Source organism: Zerene cesonia, chromosome 18 (assembly GCF_012273895.1).
Source record: "Zerene cesonia ecotype Mississippi chromosome 18, Zerene_cesonia_1.1, whole genome shotgun sequence".
NCBI lineage: Eukaryota > Metazoa > Arthropoda > Insecta > Lepidoptera > Pieridae > Zerene > Zerene cesonia.
Window position 1 is genome coordinate 1,042,389 of NC_052119.1, and position 25,083 is coordinate 1,067,471.

Consider the following 25,083-nt stretch of genomic DNA (forward strand, 5'->3'; position numbering starts at 1 on the left):
ACTAGGGAAACGGTCAAAGTGTATTCGTGCAAACGTCTTTTTATATTATTTCATAGGAAAATATCCTTCAAAGATGAGTAATTATAAATATTAAATGACTAACGATAAATTCTGCTTAATCTCCATGTCATTTAATGATTAATTACTAAAAAAACAACACGCATAGCTTCGTAGTAATGTATGCGTGTACAAATCGAACCGATTTCTTTTTTAAATTTTGTTTTTTTTTTTGTTTCTTTGTTTATTCTTTATTGTTATTATGCCCTAAGTGTATATAATCCTGATATTCGAACCTGCCCTTCTGGAGTTATGAATGGTGTAATACGCAAATTCCTCTTACATTCATCAAAATTGTGCTCAGATTCTAAATGTCAATCCTCGTCACACAATAATAAAATAATTACAATATCAAAAAGCAATTTGTACTCTGCGCCTTACCACATACCAGCCTAATTTATTATGAGTTATTTGTTGCTTTGATAAACTTCAGATAGGGTAATACCTCTGATAGTAAGGAATCAGCTGATTTTAAATTCGTGTAATATCTAAGAATTAGTATTTTACAAACTAAAATCACGTTGGCGGAGGATGGTTTAATCATTGATCATTTACGTGCGTTTCATTTCATGATCTCTCGTTTGTTGTTTGTTTGTGATAAATTTAAATCGTCTGTTTGTAAAATAATAGCCTTATAATGAATATGATGCCTATAATAAATTAACTATTAAAACATAAAATGTTTGTTTGTTCCGGCTGGATCTTATTTATTAATTATCATGAACCTATGATAAAATTTGTATCATAATGAAATTATTAAAAAAAAACTCGTGTCCCCCATACTATAAAAAAGTCATGGAGTTCTGCAAATTGGAAACAAACGCTTATGACAATCAAAAGGTTAATCCTTAGTCATTACTAGACATCGGATTATATGCATTTGCATATTTGCATATGCAAATGCATATATTTCTATTTTTATAGCATTATTGCATATTTTGGTACATTTTCATAAAGAGTGCTTATTTCAATAGTAATACGTGTTGTATTATGCCGGTCGACAACCCAGATCGACGCATTCGATATTAAGTGACAAACGTCACAAGTTTGCTATAGAAAATCTGGAAAAATATATTATTGTTTATTGTCACAAAAATTATAATAAATAAACATTACCTATTATAGGTTGTCTGCTGTCTCTTTTGATTATAATGTCACAGATTTATATGTCAATGTATAATGTATAAAAATTAAAATATAAATAAACGTAAATTCTAATTAATGATTAGAAATTACTTACTATAAATGGTTTTTTATTGTGCATATTTTGTGCATATTTCGCCCTTTTTTAGTGCATATTTGCATGCATATTTTAGCTTTTTGATAGTGCATATAATCCGATGTCTAGTCATTACTATATCATAAATGCGAGTGTGTTTGCTTATTTTCGTCTTTCTTTCACGAAACGAAGCAATTTTATGATGTATTGTAATTGAATATAGTTAGGAAGCTGAAGAGTGACATAGGCCATTTTTTCATAGTAATTCCCTTTCATTAGGAGGATCTTAACCACCTTGGTACAGTAATTAACACGTAAGTTGAGAACCGAGCGGTCCTGGGTTCGATTCCCGGTGGAGACTCACAAAAATTGTCTTGGTCTTGCAGGACACAGAAGGCTGATCACCTACTTTTCCATAAGAAAATCGATTAGTGAAACAGGTGTATAGCATCTGTCCCATACCCCACTATGGGACACTGGACTTCAATTTTATGTGGACGAAAGCGGAAAGCTAATTCTATTAATGTTTATGTATGTAATGCTTGCAATTCAAATGTATTTATTTCAAAATGTGTTATATTTCTAAAATCTACTAGCCTTATAAGATAAAATAATCATCTAGGTACCTAGTACACTGCCAAGGGTCCCTGATAAGCAAGTTCATAGTAGTTGGAGCGCCACACCCGAATCTCTACTGGCAACACCCACCAGCCGCTTTTTGCCAACGATCTCTGCATTTCATACAGGTTTGTGAAAATATTGTGAACAACGAAAATAACTTGATTTTGAAAAAATCTTATGTACTGATTGATATTCTTAAAACTGAAAAAAAAGAAATTAATCTAATATAAACTCTAGTATTTTATCCCGCTTTTTTCTTTTTCGTGCCTTTTGTGTTTTATACTCTGTATGCTTTAGTATAGAAAAAAATTAAAAATATTGATTGTATTGGTCTAATTCTTTTATCAGCCAGTTAGTTTAGGTTTCCAATATCCTCTTCTACAGTAATTTCATATCTTTGTACAGTGGCCATATTTCCCCGAGAGATGGCTCGCTGAGGGTGTCCAGGAAAATAATAAATGGGCGAACTCTCGCGCAAGAGATTGGAGCGGCGCGCTGAATTATGTTAGAGGTGAGGTTTATATAATAAAATGTTAAAAACTTCTTTTGATTGAGGTAGACAAAAAATTCAGAATTACCATATTTTGTTTTTTTTTTTTTGTCAGCAATTAGGTAATTATTATGGTAATAATATGTTTTTTTTTATAAACTTATAACTACGAATATTATATGGAAAAGAAAGAAAGAAAGCCTACACATCTGAAAAAAGTCACAGTTCAATCTTGTTCTTTGTTAAAACTTTACTATGAAGAAATGTTTTTGTTGATGGCTGATTCAAATCAGCAGTAAAGCAATATAAAATTAATTTTCCTACATTCCTATGCCAGAGACGCCTTGGTACGGAAACGCAACACTTAAACTGGTCTATAACGTTTAAAAAAGGGCTATAATTGATTTATTTTACACACCAATACTCTAACGAATAGTCTAGACTATTATTTACCAATACTTACGTATTCGTTAAGTATTGGCAAATATGAAATAATGTCATATTTACAATATGATGTCTGTTATTTATGACATTGCTAATAAGGACCTAGGTCCTTATCCGCAATGTTGCCCCAATCAGTTTCGATAAACCCATCGAAATCACGGCAGGGGCGGCCTGGTACCGCATCCGTTCAGACCACAAGGTCCAAGCTCGCTGCCTGCTGATCGGCTCCAAAGACAGCTCAGCGCAGCTCGTGGCCAGCGTGCAGTACTGCGGGAACGCGGCGCTGCGGCTGGTGGATAGGACCGAGCCGGGGAATGCACACTTGCAAGCGCTGATACACGACTTTATTGTTGGTGCGTTGGTTTTTGGCTGTATGTTTGTGTTTCCGAACACTTTAGACTCGATTTTGACTTTGAGCAGATAGTTTTTATTGAAACTCTATACATCAAGGATAATTTTCTTGAGTTTTTCTTATATCCTGAAGGATAGCCAGGATAATATCCTTACTCTGCATTGGAGTATAGAGTAAGTGTAGAGTAAGGTATATGCAAGTGAGACGATTTAATTGATTCTAACCTTTTTGTGTGTTTTTTTTTTAGTTTTTTTAACCATGTTTATTTAGGTAAGGTGAAACAATTAGATCCTAATATTTGATTTTGATTTGTACTAAAATTTTATAATGAACTTGTGGTGAATTGATGAAATAATAATAATTTGTCATTAAATATATAGCAATGTTAACATCATAAGTAGTGCGCTACAAGTCTACTTAGTTCATAATTAAAAAGCTATTTTTATTATTTCTAATCGAAATGCACTATCATCTCTATTTCTTTTTTCAAGTATTTGGAAGATCCTATCTTAGAATCTTTTTTTTTTTTCAAAAAATCATCCAAAAAAATTTCAGGCAAAAAGAAGCCAACGGAGGAAATCCAGCGTAGCATAATGGGTCGGGTGTTCGAAGCCGTCGCTGATAAGGGCAGGGTTATTACCTCGCGACTGGCTCTGCCGGCCAACGCGTGATAGATATTATTTATTATCTGTTCAGGTGTCATCTATAGTTTATGTCACTTTTCGTATTGTTTGTGGTACGAGGTGTAGACAATATGAGATTTAGGTTTCTAATTTATGTTTATTAGCTGGAACCCGTGGCATGAGTGTAATAGCTAAAGCCCACTTTATACTGTGAGTATATGAATAAACATAAGTACCTACTTATAATTGTTTAATGATGCTCTAATTATATACAAAATGTTAACGAAACAGAAACAGAACATATTTATTATTATTTTGTCAAAAAGTCAATATAAAATTGTAGTAAATTTGGAGATAAAAGGCAATTTAAATTTGAATATTTTGTTAAAATTGTAACTGTAATATCTTAAAAGTTAACTGCTGTATTCCGCATGTATTTGTAGCACTAACTTCCGCCCACGGCTCTACCCGCTTATTGGAAGGAAATTCCCATTGGCATGCGATGGTCAATGTTTGGCATGTGATGCATCGCACCAAAAGGTAGCATATATCACTGTCTAGCCTCCTAACTATTACCAGTAACAAAAAAACCGTACCATATAATCGCTTTGTTATGACGTGAAAGACAAACAAACAAACACACTTTCGCAATTATGATGTTAGCAAGAGTTATATAATAAGCACACTGAGATTAATCCACTGATTGTGTAAAAAATAAATATTTCATAAGTACTATAAAATTTTTTATTTTGTTATGATCGTTACGATTTGTCGATAAATCGTAATCGTATCAAATTTAAATTAGGACCGAGTAAAACATGTCTTCATCATGCAATCTAATGCATCTGACATCCTCACAGACATGCGACTCGACTTTATCTATCATCACTGCAATTAAAATTAATTATTAATTTTCTTAATCATAACATTTATATAGTTCAATACTCAACCTCACTGATATGAGTTCAAAGTGATAAAAAAAATATTTTTGCATACGTGATAAAGCTGTTGAATGCATGTTACTTCTTATATTGCATGTATGTGTAAACAATGTCATTTTATAAACATGATGATAAGGTTTTATAATTTGTAACTATTTACATATTCGTTTTGTTTCTTTTGTTTCCACGTTATTTTTAACGTGTTAATTTAAGTTATGAATAAGGGAGATGTTTCAAAAACATATAGTTTGTATTTGAACTATAATATCTAATAACATATAAATGTTAGGATATTTTATTAATATACAAAATTAATCATTTTTAAAGAATCAGAGTTATACAAAATATCTCGCACTAAATCAATATGCGAGTAATGTCAACTTTGACATTTGACATTTTGTTATTGAACAACTTATGTGCTTATAAGTACAGTTCCATGTCAGATCGTCAATTCAAAGCAGTACATCTCAATTCTCTGATTTTTCTTAAGCACAGAGTACGCTTAATACAAGCTCATAATAACACGACAATAAAAACCTCTGATTATCTGTACAAAACGTCACACTGGCAGAATCCGTCCTCAGTGGTATCGGGAGTTGCCATTTAATAAAAATGAAGAAGTATACTTATAAGCCCCTTTGAAACATCTCTTTAATAAACCAAAGAAATATTTATGTTCCTAATTATTTTGTAATGGTTTTGAAATAAAAAAACAATATAAAGTGCAAATGCTTTTTATTATGCAATATGCCCACAAAAAGCTAACCGTTTATAAATTTTCTATTCATATATTATATTCACAAATCGGTAATATTTATCAAAACAGTTGTGTATATTATGTGCATTTAACTGCACGTTATATAATCAGACAGTTAACTTTATGACGGTTAAATATAACTGTATGATGTTAACAACTTGAACAAGTGTTTTATGGGTTAATCAATCATAATGTAGATGACTTTCATACATTATAGATAGATTATTCTTTTAACAATTTTTTACTGTGAGTATTGAATGTTGCCATAACTATGATACTATACATTAACCTTCCAACAACCAATATTGAATCTTTTACATATTATTCTTCATGTAGACTAAAAGTACATAACATGCAATTTAAATATTTTTCTAAAAATAATCCACAATAATCGAATAATAGCAACATATTCATAAAATCATTTAACCGCCACAGAGCCAAAATGCCTGAAATAATTAAATTTCTACTACATACATGTTATAAAACACTATACAATCTACATATTACTTCGATAACGTAAAACATTGATATTACATATTTATACCATTATTTGTCTTAACACGAATTGTTTGATGACAATCGACAAAACATGAATAAATGAGATCAGAAAAAGATTTATTATGGGCCTCTAAATACGGCCAGAACGCAAAGAAACCGTATGAATTTCATGCATTGGAAGACCAGTGTGTATAATACAAGTTATTACGAAATCTATAAAACCGAACGATGTCATAACGAAAGAAAATTTATTCCAGTTAAGTGTATACAATCATAAAAATAAACCGTCAAAAAGACTAGAAGTAAGGCGAAGATAAAAATCAGTCAAATTTCTAACACCCAAAAGGCATAAAATCACCAACAATCCGATAAATTTGGCACATCGATCCGTATTAACACTAATATTATAATTTTCACAGCGACAATAAGCCGAAACAATCCGATATAATATCTAATACAAAGATTTTTACTGTACAAAATTATCTATTTTTACTCGATTTAATTTATCTTACATTATCTGTGCAGCTAATAGTGTCAATTTGCAACTTTAAAATAAAATTTCTACTAGAGTCCGCGACACGAAAATAGCTAAAGTTATTAAATTCAATGTTATTATACATATATCCTCTTGAATCACTCTATCTATATAAAAAAAAAAACCATCAAATTCTAATGAGTAATTTTAACGACATAAGTATACACAAAGACAGAAGGCGGAAAGCGACTTTGTTTTATACTATGTATTGATCTTACGCAAGAGTAACGATATGATACAGAACAATTACTCTATTATGTATCAAGGTTACATAAAAACCGTTAGATTATTACATTACCGTAATCTGTCGACAAATTGTCATTCAATTGCTTGCAATTTAACGCATTGCTTTTCATTGGACTATAATGATACGTCACAGTTAAGTATTACGCCCAGAATTATTTTTCTTAAACGTCCGCAGGTGCATGTTGCATGTGGCCAACAATAATAACTCATAATTTCGCAGCTAGTCCGCGAGATCTAACGGTGTTTACAATTTTGCGTAAGTATTGAGTTCTTCTATCATATATTTAGGACCTATTGTCCAGTAATGGTGGTTTCTGAACTATGAATTGACCTCATAATGAACCTGCACTCATATATAACAGTATTTCAATGCAATTACGTTTCATTAGAACCAGGGGTTCAACACAACTTGGCCGATCTATAACTTTTCATATACCTATGGGACTCTTAGTGTCGCGGACTATAATATCGTTCTATTTTTACACAATCAGCTGCCATCTAATTTATAATATTTTCAATTATTCTGTGACAAGTACGTGTTGCGAGAGATGGTATGGAATATTTGAAAGAAAATTCCAGTGCCTTTTATTTCATGTCTCGGTTCTTTTTCGCATGTTTGATGAGTTTTTAAACAATTTATACAACCAAATGATTATATGAATTGCGTCAACCTCTTATAAGTTTCCAACAACTTCAAATTTATAAAAGGCTTAAAAAATAAATAAATGTACATAAATTACAACTTAACACTACTTTATACAAACTTAAAACAAATGGCACAGAAAATGTACAATCATTTCGTCAGTTACGTTAAAAGAATAAAAAAAAAACATTCCAAAAGTCTTAGCTCTATGTTAGTAATTAATTGGCAGTGATGATTTCAATCCGTAAATAAATGTTTTCAATGAAATGCCTATACAACTATAAAATAAAATAAATAGCTGTCACAATGTGCTCGGCCGAACTTGGTAACGTTCTATTTCAACTGTCACCTGAGTGGTAAACATTTTAGTATATCTTTGACACAAAACTACGATATAGTCGTACATGTTATTTGTGTTAAGTAAAACCCAAAAAAAATTGATATTTACAAGCACAATTCTCCGTAACTACAACAGAGTTCTTTTCGCAAGAGCATGCAGAACACTACAAACCAAAATGATATTAGATTTCAACTACACAGTAGTTTCCCCTTTCCTCTCTACATCCGACACGGCCTCGCTCACACAACTGTCACTGTCAGGTTTGAGAGTCACGTCACTGTTCACGGTCACATCCAACTGCTCCTTGCGAGGTATCCTCTCCTTATCCCTACTCGTTATTTGCGTGTACAGTTCGTCCAAATCACTGGAAAACGACACTGGACTGTCGCAATTCACTTCAGGACAACTCAGCGCCGGTGTTGGAACGTATTTTCCTAACTTCGGATTGTTTTTTATCGTTTTCCGCCACCCCGGATCGTAGTTCACGTATTGACTCTCTATCGTGGACACATCTTCGTTGCTGAAGCTTATTTCATTTGGACACATCGAAGACGGCGAAGGGGCGTATAGGCCGTGACTTCGTATGCTAACTTCTGAGACTTGGTAATTCGGACAATATATGTCGCTTTCGTTTTCAAAGCCTTGTTCGCTCGCATTGGTACTGCAAGTCTCGAAATCGTATGTCGTTTTCGCCATGAAATACTCCTCTTTGCCGCCGTCAAGTTTCTCTTTGGAACCGTCTATATCCTCCGGGTTTTGCAATAAGTTATCCATCTCTCCCAAACATACGACATCCTGGGGGGTACTGGATCGATTTATATCGTCACTGTTCATGGTACACTCTTCAGATATATCTTGCAAGGATTTGTCAATTCCGTCTTTATTTTCTTGATTCTTGTTTGGCTGTAAGTAGTCAATGTATTGTCCGAAACTTTCCGTGTCAGTGATTTCGTTAGTAGAACATAAGGCACTGTGCGTTTCTTGTAGCGAAGTCATTTCCGAATGTGTATTGATAGTTTGATCGGAACATGTATGAGGCATGGCCATTTCGGAAGCAGAACTATATTCGAGGCTACATTGTTGGGAAATTGTGCGCATTTCAGGCTGCTCACTGGCATGACTTTGCAGACATTCTTCCGACACGCTGTTCCTCTGTCCGTTTAATGGTTTCTGTACATTTGCTTTAACCACTTGATGTTGTGGCACTTGCGTCTCAGGAACATTAGTGTATATGTTCATTATTTGATCCCTTCCAGGCTTGGGATCGTCATTTCTGTTCCACGACTTCTTAACTGTGGAATAACTCTTAAAGTCCTTAGATTCGTCCTCTAATAAGTTTGGATTTACTGCGTTCCGGGATTCCTTCATACCATTATTTGTTTTATCTACGTGCAAGTTCGTATTGTTTACTTTCGTACCAGACTTCATCATATTCGCAATACCGTTATATGCTTCTTTGGATGGCAATGGTAACGATATATTAGATTCATCGTCACAATCTCTTCGTAAGGGCAGTTCTAAGCAGTTTCTTTTCATACTTTGCCTTTGTTTCTTGAAGAATTTCTTCGCAACATTAATTTGGTTCGGATTATAGAACATTTCCGGTATGAAATTACTGCTGTCTGGATAAGTCATCATAGAATTATTCGATCTGTATTGTTGCCTATGCAACACCACGAGATTGATATTGGGCGTCTTTCCGTGGATATTTTTCTGTAGATCTTTTTGCAATGTTTGTCCGTTTAATTCAGCTCCTGCTTTATATGTCCCACTATTATTTGTTTTCGTATTAGTTCTATTTGAACTTCTACTACCGGATCTCGATCTATTATCGCCTGGTATCTGCGATACGGGTGCAGTGGACGTTTGATTCGGCAAATTTCTGTGATTCGCGTCGAACACACTTCGATTCCTGCAGCACTGTTTGCTCGATTGCAGATAACAGTGCATCAGTGACCATTGCGCTCTGACGTCACTACGCGCTATTCCATAAAAGAACAAAATAAAAGTGCCCAATATTGTAGCGCAGACCGCGTATACAATGCTACATATATCTTCTTGGTAGGGCAAGTAAGCCGGTAGCGGTCTGTACACGGCCACAGCGCCGCAAGTCCACACAGACATATATAGACACAGCACGATCACTTGCGCACGCAACTGTATTATCGGTGTATGTTCTACGTCATCTATTTCTGAATCGGCAGCGGATTTAATACTGCGCCTCTCAGCGTCATTGGCCTGATTTGGCTCCCACATCTCTAAGTCCACGTTTTCCGTTGCCTGAGTGCCCTCGGACAGTTGTACGTTCATGCTGCGTATCGTACACCGTATCAGCAGAAACAGAATCGTCAAGAACATAAGCAGAATCGCGCCTGGTATGAACAAGGCGCTCAGAGCTGGTGCTGTGCTCAAAAAGCACTGAGAATAGCCCGCGTAATCCTTCAAGTTGACAGCTCCAGAAATCCCGCACACAATCAAAGCTATCCCCCACCCGACTAAATACAGGCCCAATATTGGTTTCTGAATCGGTATATCCGGTGGAATCTCATCTTCGGGCGACCTAACCGGACTGTGAGTTTTCGTCACCCATTTATACATATTACTCGCTGACACACACATCCATAGTAAACAACACAGCGACAAATAGTGTATCAGAAGACCTAATATCTGGCAGAGCTTGATGTCCTCCGTTTGGTAAATGCCCAGGGTGTACAGAAAACATAGCAATCCGATAGCTATCCATGTATTGATTAGGGCGTGCTTGGTCTTCTTCGCCATTTGTATAGCGGGATAGCACATGATGTACGTGAGAGTCGCGCAACTAACGCATCCTATAAGAATAAGGCTCCCGACGTACACGGCGGGATGGGACACTTTGAACCGCGCGCCGTCCGTTCTCGCCCCGTATATGCCCGTTTCGACGTTTTGCAAGAGGCCCACGTACGCCAGTCGAGTGCAACTTATTATAATCATTTCAGACACCACGTGCGACACTCGACAATCTGAAATGAAAATAAATATGTACATTCAATGAAATTATCAATCTTTCAATGAGAAATATTTTCTGCGTAATAGATTATAATTGTATAAATTTATGTGTCGATGAATTTATGTTTAAAATATGCTATTTAAAAAAAAGGAGGCTCTTATAACGTGCATCGATACGTCGTCAAATAATGTGAATGTGTAAATAATAAGTAGTAATTTAGTAAGCAATAACTTTAAGTAATAATATAGTGACTTAGCTTGTCTGAGCGTATGCTATTGTATGTTACATACGTGTATTATACAATTTGATATATTATAACAATGTGTATAAATAAAGTGTCGGAGAATCTTTATATTTTCAAATTGCATTAATATTTATTAAAAAAAATTAGGGTGTATAACTTGTGTGTGCGTGCGTGAATGCGTGTGTGCATGGGCGTATGTGTTGCGTGTGTGCCTACGTGTGTGTATGGGCGTATGTTTGTGTGTGCATGCGTATGTGCATGCGTGCGTGCGTGCGTGTGTGCGTGCGTGCGTGCGTGTGCGTGTGCGTGTGCGTGCGCGCAGACACATTACCCGAGGTGTTGTCGGTCCAGCGGCGCGCGGCGCGGTCCCAGAGCGCGGCGCGCGCGTCCCCCGCGCCGCCGCCCGCGCGCACCGTCACTATTATCGGCTCCAGGAGCGAGCCGTGCATCGATACGTCGTCTAATGGGACATAACCACGTTTGGATATAGATGAATACAATAGCACCATTCGAACGATATAAAAGCTAAGAAATTAGAAACACGAGAGATAAAAATATTCTTCCAATACAATAAGTGATATGATAAATTCGTTATTGTTAACATTAGTTAAGAAATATTTATGGTGTGAGATTAAAAAAAAACAGAATTAATCCACCTTCAAAGGCGCGTAACAGCCTTACAAGAGTCATAGCTTTGTCAATGGTCATGAGTGGCGTTCGCGCCATCGGATGACAAATTTGACCCGCCCTATATATAACTAGACGCTCGTCCCGGCTCCGCCCGGATATTAAAATTCCTGTTTTATCTCAAGGGAGCATTTAATCAGACAAAAAGTATCCTATCGCCCAAGTCAGCTCATACCCTGTCTGTATACAAAATTTCATCAAAATCCGTTCAGTAGCTTTAGCGTAATTGACGGACCAATATCCAAAAGAAACAAACTTTCACATTTATAATATTAGTGTGAAGTTTGATATGTAAAGAAATATTAAGAAATAAAATATTAATTATAATCTACTTTTAACGTTTTTACAACGTGAATATTATAACAAGATTTTCTTAGACATACTTTATGTACATAGACATGCTTCGAATATTTATTTATAACAAAATAAAAAAATAATTTAACATCACATAATAACAAATATTAGATCGTTAAGATATCAAAGTGGATTTAATGACCGTTTTTATAAAATTTACCTATTTACTGGGATGTTTATTTACAAATAAATTATATTTAATAGTTTTTCCCTTTAATATTATAAAATAAATAATAAGTTCTCTTACCAAGTTGAAATCCCACCACCGGAGAAGTGATCTCCATATTCATATCCTCTCGTTTCGTACTCCTCCCGTAGTAATCCTTCGAGCGATGTCCTCTTATTGGTCCCTCATCTACTTCTGGTAATAGCGGGAACAGTGATGCATCTTCATAGAACGATACTACTAGTTCCTGCGGCTTGCTTTGTAGAAGCAAACCGGAGTCTGACGTACTGTAGAGAAGAGATTGTGGGATCTGGGAGTGAGATATTATAATTATTGTGTGTTTTGAAATTCTGAAAAAAATTTTTTTTTTTTTTGAAACTAACAAACCTGCACATTAATATAACAGTCACTATTGATACTACAATCCTATTCGTCGATGAGCAATTCAATCGTCGTTCGCTTTCGCTTCGCTTCGCTCCTATTCGCTACATAAATATTTTTACTCAATTTTTTTTTTCAATTCAAAACTTACTTGCACACTGGCATATATAAAAGCGTCGGTGACAGTCAACAGCGGCGCCACAGTCCTGTTGGTGGTCGAGCAGTGCAGCCGCCGCTCGCTCTCGCTTCGCTTCGCGCCGCGCCCGCTCCGCTCGGCGCTGTACCATACGCACGTCACACCGCTGAAACCCTCGCGCGCTGGGAAACGCTCGATCGCCAGCTTTTGCTGTAATATAAAAAAAATAACATAAATAAGTTTAATTTAATTTACCCTGATTGACTATATTCTATGCGTAAAAGGTTTTTCGTGTTTTAACATAAAATAATCACCTTATGCCCTTGTACATTAGCAGTATATGCAGATATTTTCTCAGCAGCTCGCACAAGGTTCGTACAAGATCCATGGATTATTTCCGCCCGAGTCATGACCGATGTTGATATGTTCATTGAAGCTTCCACTACTTCTAGTAATGCTGAGCCTGTAATTTAAATGTATTAAGTCTAAAAGATATTTGAATACAATTGTTACAGACTTCAAATAATCAATTGAGGTAAGCCAAATGGAAGTGTTATAAAAATGTACTAAATCAATAAATTAATATACATTTTATTTTTTTTTATATATAATTCATAGTTAGCGGTAGTGTTAGCATACCTAAATCTTTCTCCTCAGCAATATATTGCATGTAGTTTCTAACTGCATCCGCAATAAACATAACATCATCGGCATCCGATATTTCGGCCAACGGATACGTCTTCTCTTCAATCAACATAGCCAATCTCTCTGTTGCATTTATAGCTGAATACTGAACTAAACTCACATTAAGTAACGCAAACTGTTGCAATAACTTTGTTATATTGCTGATGTATGAACATTCCGTTGTATTCGCTTGACCCCAAGTTGCATTCCCGAAGCAATGCCTATAAGCCCTGCCCTCACCGCTCCTACAAGGCACAGATGCAGTACGGTTAAGTAATAACTGTGGCCACGAATACAATCCCTTATTCCCGACCGTATTATCCGTCGGACAGTATTGCGTAAAGTTCGATAAAACTATTATTTGCACTGTATAATTGTGTTTAATGTGATTCTGATCGCAGTATGAGCAGGTCCAATTTCCTGCATGGTGGTTGGATATGCAAGGGAAATACACTGTTGTCTCAGCCAAGCCCTCCTCTTGCATGTCCGTACTTGTAATGTTTACATCACCGCAGCATTCTTGCATTGAATGCACCCAATTCAATTCATACTTTGCTACTACTGAAGCAAAAGGGGCATTACAAGTTAAACTCAGTGTATCCCCTTCGAACACCACTTGATCGTGTGACGGTTTCACAATCAAACTATTTGCGGGCAAAATACTACCGCACGCTGAGAGATCTAAGAAAATCCTCAGTTTTCGTACTGGCTTGTCGACCATGTTCTCCGGATATGCACACTTTGGTCCACCAAATAACTTGACACTAGTGTTTCTTGACCAGTCACCCAACCAGAGTAGATCACAGTTGCATATTAGAGGATTTTCTGTGATGTCACTAAAAAGAAAACTTATAAGTATGACGAATAAAACATGAACAACAATATTAAGAGTATTTTTTGCAATAACAATTGTATATCTATACATGCAGGTAACATATTCACCTAAGAATAGATATTAAATTATAAGTTATTTACTGACATTTGTGGATTGCTGTTACTCAATTGCTTTCAAATAAAATAAAAATGAATAGAGAAGCATTGATAAAACTATTGACAAAATAACTATATTCACTTACAGTTGTTTCAGGCCAATCAAATAATCAAATGTCCCACTTCCAAGGGCCGAGATGTGATTACGAGACAAATTTAACCTCTCCAAATTAACCAGCCCTTTGAACATCTCTTTATAAACATTACTTATTTGATTATGCGATAAATCCAGTCTTTTCAGTGAAGTCATGTTGTAGAAGGCATCTGATTCTATTAAGTTTATTTGATTTCTGCTTAGATCTCTGAAAGTTATTGAAATATTATGTTAAGGTTATGTATTCATATTTTGTTAATTTTGTGTGTTTATTATACAAACAAAAATCATTATTAAGATGGTTCAATTACAGCAAGAAATTAATGCATTTTAACTTAAAGCAATACTCAGTAACATAGTATGTATAACTTTGTGATCTTTAGATTAAAAACAAGTAATCTTAAATGCAATTTATAATTACTTGGCGCAGATCAATTTAAAATAAGTAACTGTGTGGATATGTAATTCTACTTACAGCTTTTGTAATTTTGGTAAGTGAAGGTCCCTTGACAAAGTTGAAATCGCATTTCCAGATAAGTTTCTGAAGCAAAAGAAATTTATATTTATATTAAAACAATAAAATTTCTCCTCTTCTTTTCTTTCATAGGAATTCTTGTGAATGAAATAATGTAGTCGTACTTACAAGCTTACAATAACCATCCAAAGTTTGCTCAAGTCAATTTCTTTGAGCTCCGTCAATTGGCCAGGGTTACCTCCACATCTTATCTCGCTCGGGACCTGCTCTGTCGCACCGTCACCCGATTTAATGCCTTTGCACGAACATAACGATGGACAAAATCCAAAGGACCTTTCCACGATTAAAAACCATAAAATTAACGAAAACCAAACCATTTTGCTTTTAAATGTAAAACCTCAGGATGGCACAAAGCCAAATACGACAAATAATCACATCTTCAGTCCTCATAAATTCCTCGCTACACCAACGGCACACTTTAAAAACTACAGAGGTAATGTTTATACAATTAAAAGTGATAAATAGAACTGAATCCGGCCCGACTCCCTTTTATCATAGGTTTAATTTGGTAATAGTAGAAAAATAAACAACAATCCATCCACACACAAGCACTTGGCCGACATTTGTAAAAAATGACTGATTGTCATTGATTGAATTTATATTTGACACGATATTTGTAAATGGTAATAGTTCACTTGTTTAACTATTTCATGTAGCTACAAGAAAAATGTCTTAAATATTATAATTATTTTTTGATCATACATTGTTATTTGTAGTAAATGGTAAAAAAAATCTATTTATTTAGTCTATGGATTTTCTTAAAAAGCTAGTATCTATTACATATACAAAAGAACGGAATGTCGGCAGTCGAGAAAAAAAGTTAGTTTGAAAATATTTTAAAGTTGTGCCGTTGGAGATTATTTCTTGTTTTATTTAGTAATAATTAAGTCCATTAGATTAGCTATTACTAAAATTTAATTCATATGTACTTATCATGTCCGATCGATTTTCTGAGATAAATCAATCTAAACGAGATGTGCCATCTTTTATTGAACCTAGGCCACCGCTTATATCAAATCCGTTCATGCGTCCCCGACCGCAGAAAGGAACAAATCTAATGGATCTTTTCGAAGAGGATTCAGAATGTGAAGAGCCTGAATTAGTACAAGTGTATTTGCGATTGAAACCATGCAGTGCCCCGAGTAATTTATACGAAGTTCGTTCTGATCGTTGCTTGATAACATCTCTCGACACCGCGACAGCTGGACATGGCAGACGAACTCAACATAATGTATCAAAAATGTACACTTTTTCTCACATATTCAGATCAGAAACTACACAAAAGGTAGTGTTTTTTTTAGTCTTCAAACCATAACTTCTACTCTCTGGTTACTCTTATTATTGTAAGGTAATAATACACTTTAAATTTCTAGGAAATATTTGATCATGTCGTTAAGGATAATTTAAAAAAACTACCTGAAGGCCGCAGCTTTACACTACTGACTTATGGAGCATCAGGTTCTGGCAAAACCTACACCCTCATGGGGACAGTAGCGTCCCCAGGCTTGGTTCCCAGGTCCTTGGAATATGTCTTCAAACTTGTAGATGTTGCTCAAGTACCCACTTATAAGCCTGCTGAAGGTGGTGTCGATCGACTTAATTATGCTGAGCAGGAGTATGAGTTACAGGTTGGCTGTATCTTAATATATGTATATAAATTACATGTCACATTATCTGTGATCGACTCGTAAACTGCTCCACCGATTTCAAGCAAATTTGCATGCCATGTGTGATTTGATCCAACTCAAAAGATAGAACACTTTATATTTTTTCAACAACAATAAACGACCGGGCTTAGCCAGAGCATGCAGCTAGTTTCAATATAAGTATCACTTGCTATGACTGGTTTTGATTGTGCCTATTGTGCATATTTAAAAAGAAAAATTATTCCTCCCCAAAAATCAATATTGAACATTTGAATAATCATCATATTGAACCTATCAAATTTTATAAAGGAATAGACATGTGGACTGTAAGGTTTTAATTAAAGTATTTTTTCAGTGGGTCAAGAGACTGAGAAAAGTCTCTGCTCCGTTAAGAGATAAGTACAGAAGGATGAGTGCTCAATTATCTTGTGATCTAACTGTCAGCCAGCTAGATCTATCCGCTCAAACTAGACATTATGTGTGGGTAAGTGATATTTGTAAATGGTAATAGCTCAATGGTTAAGACTCCAATTTAAATCCATGTGTAAGGGATTAAGACCCTTGAAGACAAGCATGCAAGATTAATAATTTATGACTATTAACATTATACATAGCTTTTGTGGTCTTATAAAAAAACTTGTATATATTTTCCAATAGGAGACCGCTAAAGTTCCTGATATTGATATATCTGCTCTAAAATCTGCGTAAAAAAAGTGTCTATACATAAACACTTGTAAAAGGTCATATGTATAAAAAAAGTTTACATTAAAGCCTTTTTGTGAAATAAAACAAACAAAAAAAATTACAAGTGGACAGACCACATGATGAATAATTTCTTTTTGCTCTCATAACCGTATAATATTTTTACAATCATTTTTATCGCAGGTATCTTTCATAGAGATATACAATGAGGGGATATACGACTTGCTTGCGGCCAGAGAAAAAGGAAATGCAACAAAACTTGTTATTCGTGAGGATTCTAGCGGAAATGTATATGTAAAGGTACGTAATAATTGTAATGCTTGTACAAATCAAATCTAAATTCTTATTTGTGGACCACTCTATATAGCCTGGTGTGTTCCATTGGAGATCCAGGGATCCCTGCTATTATGCTTTCAGTTTGGCCACTGAGGAGGTTTCAATGTGTAGAAATCCCACATGCTCTACTTTTCCCCCAAACTTAGTGTATCTTTTGAAGATTTCCTCCTTGTTAAAAAAAAAGAACATACAAAAATAAGTAGTACAAATAAAAATAAATCAAATCTTAAATCATGATGCGTCTAAGAAATATATTTTGTGTATGTTAATCATTTACGTAATAAATATTTTGTTTCATATCATTGCTTATCTCTAACCCAGAGAGCTATACAAGCATTCTCTTTAAGCCATGTAACACTACAATTTTTTTTATTCAAAATGTAATACTAGGGAGCTACGCAAGCTTTCGTTCGTTCGGGCGAGGAAGCGTATGACGTGATGGTGGCCGGCAAGCATCAGCTGCAAGTGGCCGCCACGGGTGTGCACGCGCAGTCGTCGCGGTCGCACTGCATATTCACTATCACTATGATCACTGAGACAGGTAGAATATGTATATGATATCTATGGAATATGTATGAATTGTGCTTCACACAGCCGGAGGCCCCAAAAACAATTTGAATTGAAAAACTTAAATATTTTAATTATAAAGATTATATTAGGTCTTGGACAATGCAGCCACAATGCACAAACTTGTATAATTTTATTATCGGAAATGAGTTAGCATTTCTTAAATTTTAAATGTTACTTATTTGTATTTATTTTATGTTATTGTGTATGTAATTTGGTTACTATAAATCTTATATATTATTATTTTCTAATCTTCTCTCGTATTTGAGGACTGTATCTTAGAATGATTCTTGCGGGCTTTTGGCCAAACAAAAATGCTGATACTTAAGTATATGCAGTAAAAGGTGGGATGAATAAATATTAAATATACTCAATTGATTTAAAGATAAGAATTGACGGTGTATAATTGTGATTATAAAGATGGCGCGTGCAGCAGCTCGTGCGTGCGGCTGTGCGACCTGGCGGGGTGCGAGCGCGCGCGGCGCACGCGCAACACGGGCGCGCGCATGCAGGAGTCGCGCGCCATCAACTCGTCGCTGCACGTGCTCGAGCGCTGCCTGCACACGCTGCGCCGCCGCCACCTCGCCGCCGCGCACACGCTCGTGCCATACAGGTGCACTCGCCTTTTTTTATTTAGTTTTTAGTTTTCTTTTTTCGTACGCTTGGTGTGATGATATGTAATCCAATCCGGCAAACGCTGTTCCGCTTAACTCTTAACATTTAGGTGTGTGAAAAATAGATGGATGGATGTTGGCCGATTCTCAGACATACCCAATGTGCACACAAAATTTCATAAGATATGGTCTAGCTGTTAATTTTATTTTTTAACTATATTTGAATATAATATTTGTTATTCCACTAGGGAGTCAAAGCTGACGCGCCTGTTGGGCGCCGGGCTGTCGGGCGCGCGCGGCGAGGCGGTGAGCATGGTGGTGACGCTGAACCCGGCGCACGAGGACGCGCACGAGACGCGCCACGTGCTGCAGCTCGCCGCCGTCGCCAGGGACATACGTGAGTGCGCGCACACGCACACACACGCACACATGCACGCGATAACGCACACACGCACACACAATGCGTACGCAAACGTGCACGTATTATGCATACACATACATATGCATATACGTGCACGGTACGTATTAAGTATACACACACATGGACGAACACATGTACGCGGTCACACAAAAAAAGATGCATTTAATTTATTATTTATATTTTTGTATTTGTGTTAAAAACTGTGGGCTTTACTTAATAAATAAATAAATAATTCATTCACATATACGCACATGCGGTAGATGCATAAAACGCGCACTACAAGACGTAAATACAAAACGTACAAGTGTTTAAGTAGAGATATCAAGGGTACACGCGTACACACACACACACACACATGGTATAGGTATAAACATATACTTATACATACTTGCATACATTCACTAGATGCTAGGCGTGAGGAATATATGAACATACACACACACACACACACACACACAGACAGTTGTCGCTAATGTGGCCCCATTTATTATAAATCTAAGCTATTGATTTTAGAGTGAAGCGACATATACATGACAAACATTGTTTTGTTTTTAAATTTCTTATTCATATCAATTTATTATTTTCAGAAATAAACAATACAATATCCGAGTATCCGAGCTCGTTGGAGAGCAGCACTCAAGACACTACGATTAGCTTCAATTCGGACATAATGAAGTTGCGTTCCGATAATGAGAGACTGCACTTTGAATTGATTCAGTAAGTATAGGTTATTTATAATTTTTATCTCTTATTTGTATATAATACTAGCTGACCCGGCAAATGCTGTTCTGCCTTATTGTTATCATTTAGGGGTATAAAATGTTGGCTGATTCTCAAACCTACCTGGTATGCACACAAAATCTTTTCAAATTTCAAAATTGAATCAGTTCACCAGTTTCGGAGGAGTAAGGTAACTAACATTGTGACGCGAGAATTTTATATATAATATTAATATGCCACTTCACATTATATCGCTCAAATTTCACGTTTTAGTACATAATTTGATTGATAAAGAATTTAAAAATTACTATTACATGCATTGATACAATTTTTTTTAGCCTTCTCTGAACTGGTAAAAAGTGCTTCAAGTTCATATTATAGATTGAACTATTTTATAGATTGTCTAGTACTATTACTTTCCTACACTGGATTAGCAATACTTTAAGACGTTGCAATAACTCCCAAGACTAAATAAAAAAAAACTGGACTAATACTAGTTATAACTCAAAACTACCCTCATTCAAATAAAACATCTTTGTTCGCAGAGCACAAGCACGTTACAAGGAACTAATGGGTTCCATGGAGGAGAGACAGGCTGCCAGCGCTGATACCATGAGGGAGTTGGTGGAAGAAGCGAAGGAAATGACGAAACAGTACTATGAAGCTCAGCTGCTAGCGTTGAGGGCTGAGGTTATATGAATTTTGTAATATGTTTTAAGGTTATGTAAAGATATTATAATTTTAATAGAATTTTCAACCGATTCCAAAAAGAGAAGGTGCTGCTCAATTCTATTCTATTTTTTGTGTTTGTTATCTCACAATTTTTTAATTGACCTTCAAATATGCAAGGTTACATTTGCAAAGATTAATGATGTTATCTTTCTCTACCATAGATGGAGGAGATGGCAGAGGAATATGAAAATAAACTGAATGAATTAAGCAAGCAATCAGTGAACAGCACTCCTTCTAGGGATAAAAAGGTACATAATTCATAAACTTTATCCATAAAATAGTGTAGTGCATACATATAATCAATTCTCCTAATCAATCATTCTTTATTCTTCAGATTACACAACTGATGACGGAGAATGCTATTTTAGAAGTGAGTATACAATAAAAATAATGAATTTCGATAAAAACTTGCAAAGACATTTATGTTTGTATTGATGGGTGTTTTCTATATTCAGGAAAAACTGACAGCTGAAAGATTAGCACGTGTCCGAGCTGAAGAAGAAGTGCAGCATCTACGCGCCTGCATAGAAGAGAGAGATGGTAACTATTCTAAACATAAGATACTTTATGGAATAGTATGAAAATTAGCTAGATAAAGTCTCACATGTTGTGTACAATTGTATTTCATCATTACATAGTATAAAACAAAGTCGCTTTCTTTGTCCCTATGTCCCTTTATATGCTTAAATCTTTAAAACTACGCAACAGATTTTGATGGGTTTTTTTTTTCTAATAGATAGTGCTTCAAGGGGAAGGTTTATATATAATAACATCTATAAAACTAATCCGAATCCGCGGGCAAAAGCTAGTTAATAATATTTGTAATAATAATTCTGTGGTTATTTATTAAACGGTTTTAAATTTGTTTGTAGAAAAAGAAGAGGAACTTGCAAGTGAAGATGTTATGTCAGTCACTGAAACAGATAGCGAAACGGAAATAGACGATCCCTGCAACGAAAGTCTCGAACCGACTTTCAAGAAAGAAGAAATAGAACGATCTAGAATAATACGACAAAGTATTATGAGCGATAAGCAAAGCGAAAGAAATGGTTCTTTTAATAGCAGTGATAGCAATGATACTGTGCTAGATACATCCGATGATACATTAAAAGACGATAGTAATAATAGTGTTGACCTTGCATTTACGGACAACGTTCTAGTTACATGTAAGAAAGCTAGCATACGTCACACAATTGACAAAGTTCAAGAAAATATAAATAGCGAACCATCTTCAGATATGACAATAGAAAAAGAAATTGAACTTCAGGAAGATTGTGAAATTAATGAACGAAATAACGATACCACAAATGACATAAGCAAAGAATTAACCGCGGAGCAATTACAAGACCTTGTTCCGGTAAAAGTGAATCAAAAAGAAAGTTACTTCTTCAAAAAAGAAGAGAATGTTAATATTGAGAAAAAAGATCTACGCGGGACATACTGCGTGTCCACGACCGATATTAGCGATGTTTATTTGGACGCAAATGGATCAGATAAAGAGAATAATGATAATGTGAATAAGATCGTAGATGAAAAAGAGGATATTGTTCCTGAAATCAAAATAGCTAAACACACAGATACTGTAAAAGCGGAATCAATCGTTAACAAAATAATACAAAGAAACTCGAGCAAAAGTAACAATTCTTTGACTCAATTTGAACAAATTGAATTAGCTACAAAATCATGTAATGACGTCAACAAGAAGGAATCTAAGGAATTTGTCAACATAAATATATCGAAAGAGAAAAAAGCATTTTTTGATACTGATAACAAAGCAGACTATAAACATTCCGCTAAATTAGAAAATAGAAAAGACTATTTTGCGGAATCTTCAAAGGTTAATGGAAATCTTGACGAATTAAAACGAAACGATGATTATAGATCTCCATCTATTGTAAAAGACGAAATAATAGGCGAATACGAGCCTAGTATGATTAAAAAGCTTTTAGGAAAAAATCTCGCTCACATAGATTTACCGTCTGCACAGAAAAATACTTTACATAATTCAACTGATTCTGTTGATATATTCGAATCGCCCCATCCGACAACGAAAAACTTGGAGAATGTGGAATTGATCCGAAAATCAATTGTATTGACTGACAATTTAAATGTTGTTGAAAAATCTGCTAAAGAAGTCAATACTGCTACAGAAGATAAAAAACAATCACCTAAAGAAATCAAACCACCATTAATAAATTCAAATGGAATGGAAGAAATTAGTAAGAAAATTGTTAAAGATAACGAAAGTCGTATTCTTAAAAGCAAAATAGCCAACGCTATAATAAAACTCGAAAAAGCTTCCCCGGATATTTTCAAACAACCCTTAACATTGCTCAAGCAAAAACAACTAGAATTCAATCAAAATAAAATCGATAGCCAAAAAGACGAAAATCTTGATCAAGACATAAAGCCAAAATCAGAACCTAATCCTGATTTATCTCAAACTATAACAAACACAACTGTAAATAATACATTGGAAGATTTCGAAAATATCTATAAGGACATTACAATGCCGCGGGCGACTGAATTCGATCTGCTTGTCTCTCAAACAAACGAAAAAGAAAAAGAATCAACGGAAACTGAATTAAAATACAACTTGCGTAAAAAATCACAGCAAAGAACACGAAGAGATCGCAAAGCGACTTCCATTGAAGAAAAAAGTGACGTTAAAAATGATCGAGAAGAAATATTACTAGAGAGTCACGCGAAATGCGAAAGTAAAAGACCGAAACGTAACTTAAGATTGCGCAGAGTTAAGAATTTCGATCTGGAAGACACGGAACAAAATAGAGAAGACAAATTGAAGGATATAGTCAATTTGCAAAGTGAATTCTCGGATGTCACAATGGATGTGCCGGCACCCAATAAAGCAGTTAATGATATTCCTTCGCCAGAAAAAGTAGACGAAAATGTACCGCCCATGTTGGGTATTCAGAGCTGTCCTGCTAAAAGGTAATCTGTAATTTAAATTAATAGAAGGAAGAAAAATTAAATCTACTTACTATGCTTCCTTATAATGAATTATCATAGCGGAATAATTGTGTCACTTTTAAATTTGCATGATTCGCTATAACAATAATATAACTTATTAAAAACACTAACATTAAATGCTCTTTTTTCGGTGTGAAGCGGAAGACGGCGTGGGCAACAGCTAGTACGTTAACGATCTTTAATCCTAAAATCTATTAAAAAGATTGACAAGATATTTGAAATTAGAAAATAAGTATAATATGAGAAAATGAGGAAAGAAGGTATTATAAATGAGACAAATTTTGCGATTTAATAATTATAACTGTATTAGTTTTGAATATTTTTGCAGTATCACTAGAAGTCGCAGGAAGTTGTTTACTCCACGTGCAGAACCGCTAGATGAAAGTTTGTCACAAACTGGCGACAGTAATGAGAGAATACGCGTGCCCAGACCGTCGTACCATAGACCTAGAGCAAGGAGAAAGTTGTAGAAAATTGAATTGTCTATGTTGTTGTCTTCGATTGATTTTTAAAATGAAAGCAGAATGGATGTTCACATATATATAGATGGATTTCAAAAGCATTCACCTTATTATGACATTGATTTTTTTGTCGTTAAAATAGAACCAGGAAAGTAAATTGACATCAATCGTGAATATTACGATTACAATGCGCTCTGGCAGCCGCAAGATTGTCGTGGTTTAATAATCATATATATTACAAATAATATTATGTCTTATCAGTACACTGACTGATCGGAAATTGTGTATATTATAAAATTGACATGTAATTTTTTAAGTTTATAAATAAAATAACTATTAATGAAAGTGCATTTTTTACTTTTATTAATCGATCATTATCATCATCAATGACCGCCTCTTTGGCACAGTGGTTAACGCGTGAGCGTAGAACCGAGGGGTCCTGGGTTCAATTCCCGGTGGGGACGCGTAAAAAAAAATGTCTCGGTCTCGCAGGACACAGAAGGCTGATCACCTACTTGTCCGTAAAGAAAATCGATCAATGAAACAGATGAACATCATCTGCCCCATACCCCACTAGGGGACACGGGACTTCACTTTTATCATCATCAATAAAATAGCAAAGGAATCAATTACAACAAACTTTATTATATTTACATTAGCTGTACGCCCAGGCTGCGTCCGGGTGGTCATTGATGGTGTAAAAATTTGATTAAAATCGATCGAGTCCTTATAATCGTCATCCACTTTTCCAACAAGTTTCATAAAGTTTATGTATATTATATTCCTTCCATTAATAGTCCGGTCAATTTAGACATTCGAAGTTACATAAAGTCCCAACAAGCTGAATTTCTGTGAAGTTGTTTAAAA

At 35.2% G+C, this 25,083-nt stretch overlaps 3 protein-coding genes across 3 annotated transcripts in view; 2 read left to right on the forward strand and 1 right to left on the reverse strand.

Annotated features, from left to right (window-relative positions):
- The window catches only part of LOC119834051, an 89,483-nt gene extending 84,516 nt beyond the window's left edge, over nucleotides 1-4,967 (forward strand). The window contains exons 2-5 of the mRNA XM_038358327.1: nucleotides 1,899-2,022; nucleotides 2,303-2,408; nucleotides 2,996-3,184; nucleotides 3,739-4,967. Coding sequence (XP_038214255.1) covers nucleotides 1,899-2,022; nucleotides 2,303-2,408; nucleotides 2,996-3,184; nucleotides 3,739-3,854 — 535 coding nt within the window. The 3' untranslated portion in view covers nucleotides 3,855-4,967. The remainder of the gene's footprint in view (nucleotides 1-1,898; nucleotides 2,023-2,302; nucleotides 2,409-2,995; nucleotides 3,185-3,738) is intronic.
- Nucleotides 4,968-5,475: 508 nt separating this feature from the next.
- LOC119833769 (adhesion G protein-coupled receptor A3) lies at nucleotides 5,476-15,343 on the reverse strand. Its single transcript, XM_038357941.1, has 9 exons — nucleotides 15,135-15,343; nucleotides 14,967-15,032; nucleotides 14,484-14,699; nucleotides 13,363-14,243; nucleotides 13,038-13,186; nucleotides 12,739-12,933; nucleotides 12,288-12,516; nucleotides 11,331-11,459; nucleotides 5,476-10,768 (listed from the first exon to the last, which is right to left on the reverse strand). The coding sequence occupies exons 1-9, from the start codon at nucleotides 15,341-15,343 to the stop codon at nucleotides 7,959-7,961; spliced, it is 4,884 nt and encodes a 1,627-aa protein (XP_038213869.1). The 3' UTR covers nucleotides 5,476-7,958.
- A 503-nt stretch (nucleotides 15,344-15,846) lies between these two features.
- Nucleotides 15,847-24,531, forward strand: LOC119833893 (kinesin heavy chain-like). The gene is made up of 14 exons (XM_038358114.1): nucleotides 15,847-16,311; nucleotides 16,400-16,654; nucleotides 17,028-17,156; nucleotides 17,558-17,674; nucleotides 18,101-18,251; nucleotides 18,698-18,890; nucleotides 19,140-19,288; nucleotides 19,900-20,029; nucleotides 20,578-20,722; nucleotides 20,926-21,012; nucleotides 21,099-21,134; nucleotides 21,220-21,304; nucleotides 21,637-23,716; nucleotides 24,084-24,531. The coding sequence occupies exons 1-14, from the start codon at nucleotides 15,961-15,963 to the stop codon at nucleotides 24,223-24,225; spliced, it is 4,050 nt and encodes a 1,349-aa protein (XP_038214042.1). The 5' UTR covers nucleotides 15,847-15,960; the 3' UTR covers nucleotides 24,226-24,531.
- Nucleotides 24,532-25,083: the final 552 nt, after the last annotated feature.

Bases quoted from the DNA above. Each gene is read 5' to 3' on its own strand.
- LOC119833769 (XM_038357941.1), bottom strand. From the start codon at position 15,343: ATGGTTTGGTTTTCGTTAATTTTATGGTTTTTAATCGTGGAAAGGTCC. The intron at 15,033-15,134 runs GTAAGTACGACT...CTTTTGCTTCAG, and splicing joins TGGATGGTTATTGTAAGCTT to AAACTTATCTGGAAATGCGA. The intron at 14,244-14,483 runs GTAAGTGAATAT...TTTTCTTTTTAG, and splicing joins TTGATTGGCCTGAAACAACT to TGACATCACAGAAAATCCTC.
- LOC119833893 (XM_038358114.1), top strand. From the start codon at position 15,961: ATGTCCGATCGATTTTCTGAGATAAATCAATCTAAACGAGATGTGCCA. The intron at 18,252-18,697 runs GTAGAATATGTA...GTGATTATAAAG, and splicing joins CACTATGATCACTGAGACAG to ATGGCGCGTGCAGCAGCTCG. The intron at 21,135-21,219 runs GTGAGTATACAA...TTCTATATTCAG, and splicing joins CGGAGAATGCTATTTTAGAA to GAAAAACTGACAGCTGAAAG.